The 1,779-nt window shown below is 31.9% G+C and overlaps 1 protein-coding gene across 2 annotated transcripts in view; it reads left to right on the top strand.

The window, feature by feature from the left end:
- The window catches only part of LOC106515062 (contactin-4), a 116,128-nt gene that overhangs the window by 3,396 nt on the left and 110,953 nt on the right, over positions 1–1,779 (top strand). For both annotated transcript variants that reach the window (XM_014004675.1, XM_014004674.1), the window contains exon 2: positions 288–424. In XM_014004675.1, coding sequence (XP_013860129.1) covers positions 370–424 — 55 coding nt within the window. In that variant the 5' untranslated portion in view covers positions 288–369. The remainder of the gene's footprint in view (positions 1–287; positions 425–1,779) is intronic.

The raw sequence follows: 1,779 nt of genomic DNA, 5'->3' as shown, positions 1-1,779 counted from the left end.
CCTGGTAATGTATTACAATTCACTATGTAACACCTAAATAAGTATTAGGTAATTTGGACAGTTTTAAAGTTATATTTTATTGCAATTAACCACTAACCACAAAATTTAGTTGCATTCTTTTGGTTATAAATATAGTGTTGAATTACTATTGAATAGTAATTTGATTGCACTTACCCAATGAAGGTAGTTTTACTAACAGTTGTTTTTTCTAAAAAAAGTGATGGACTGATTTTCCTAAATGCTGCTAATAGGAACCTAACTTCCTCTAAACTCTTTTACCCTTGCAGATTGGACGAGGACAGAGGTGCAAATCGGACTCCATACATTTGTGATTGGATGTAAGAATATTTTGACCTCTCAAAATTGAAGATGATGTTGCTATGGAAACTGCTACTGCTGCAGTCACTTGTGGGGTGCCTTGCAGGTAAAGTATCTTATTAAGAACTTTTTGATGCATGCCAAAGCTGTCTTTGTGAAGTCTGAGTCCTTATTCATATGTATTTGGGGCAGGTGGCAGTATGAAAGCTGACGTTTAGAGAGAAGCAGCTTCAGGTGAATTAGCCAGAAGCAGACATATTTCCTCCTACAGATATATACGAATAAGAATTTAGAATCCACTCGAAAGGGATGTTATTGTTAAAGTAAACCCCAGACGCTGGAGAAATTTACCTTTTGGCTTCTTTTTTTTAGTTTTATGTTTGACTTCAATCACTTCAAAGTTTTAATCAAATAACCACAAATYTCATAGAGGTGAGAGCAGACTTTCTTTTAAGTTTTACTTTACTGTTTTATGTTTATTTAATCAGTAGTAGAAAATGTAGTTTCAAAGCTTTAGTAAACCATGCCAAACGTTAAAGCAGAAGATATGACATAGAATGTRTTGTCACAAGCAAAGGACTCATAATTGTTTTCTTCTCTGTGACAGTATGAAGCAAGCACAGTTTTGTTTGCCTTTCTTAGTCTCATTTTGACTAATTTATTTATTCAAAAACACAAATTTACATCAGTATCAAAGGACACGCTTTTTTCTGGTATTTCAGTGATTTAACTATAAAACATATAGTTATTAAAGGTTGCAGTGTGACATCTCGCTCGCTTTCCTACTGGATYGCAAAAGGACCCAGTTTTGTATTGAGGTAGAGTGAATCGTATGATATTATGGTTTATTTTTGCAATGATGACAATATTTGCAATGAATCCACATTTATCCTAACTCCTCACTTTTGTTTTCTGCCATCACTGTCATCTACATCAGTTTTGAGTCTACTGGATTGAGCAGATATACAGTATTTTCATCAAGCAGAACATGAATACATWTCCAATCGAATACATATTGTACTTGAAATTTAATAACCTACGATTTATAACAATTCTGTGTGATACTGATCTGGATCTTACTTAGATCACTATGCAATCTGTTTTGTCTTTTCCAAAATTCTTTTTTTTCTTTCTGAATTCCATTTTCCAGATTTTCCATTTTGTTCTGAATTCCACACTTTCATTCCAACCATATTTACTAACTTTGAAAGTATGAAATTACAAAAATACTGAAAAATAGTTTGACAAATAAATAGCCATACATTTAAAAATGTATTGACTATAACTTCACTTTCACAAATATACCAAATGTTTTGGTTCAGAACATTAAATTGTTTTGCAAGGCATTTAAAAGTAGTTACCATATACAGTATATTCAAGTATAATACGTAAAATTAAATCTATAAAATCATCCATAAAGTTGGGGGGTAGTACTATACTCGGATAAATATTTTTACTTAT

This window comes from Austrofundulus limnaeus, unplaced genomic scaffold (genome assembly GCF_001266775.1).
Source record: "Austrofundulus limnaeus strain Quisiro unplaced genomic scaffold, Austrofundulus_limnaeus-1.0 Scaffold26, whole genome shotgun sequence".
Lineage (NCBI taxonomy): Eukaryota > Metazoa > Chordata > Actinopteri > Cyprinodontiformes > Rivulidae > Austrofundulus > Austrofundulus limnaeus.
This window is presented reverse-complemented; position numbering and strand designations above follow the sequence as displayed.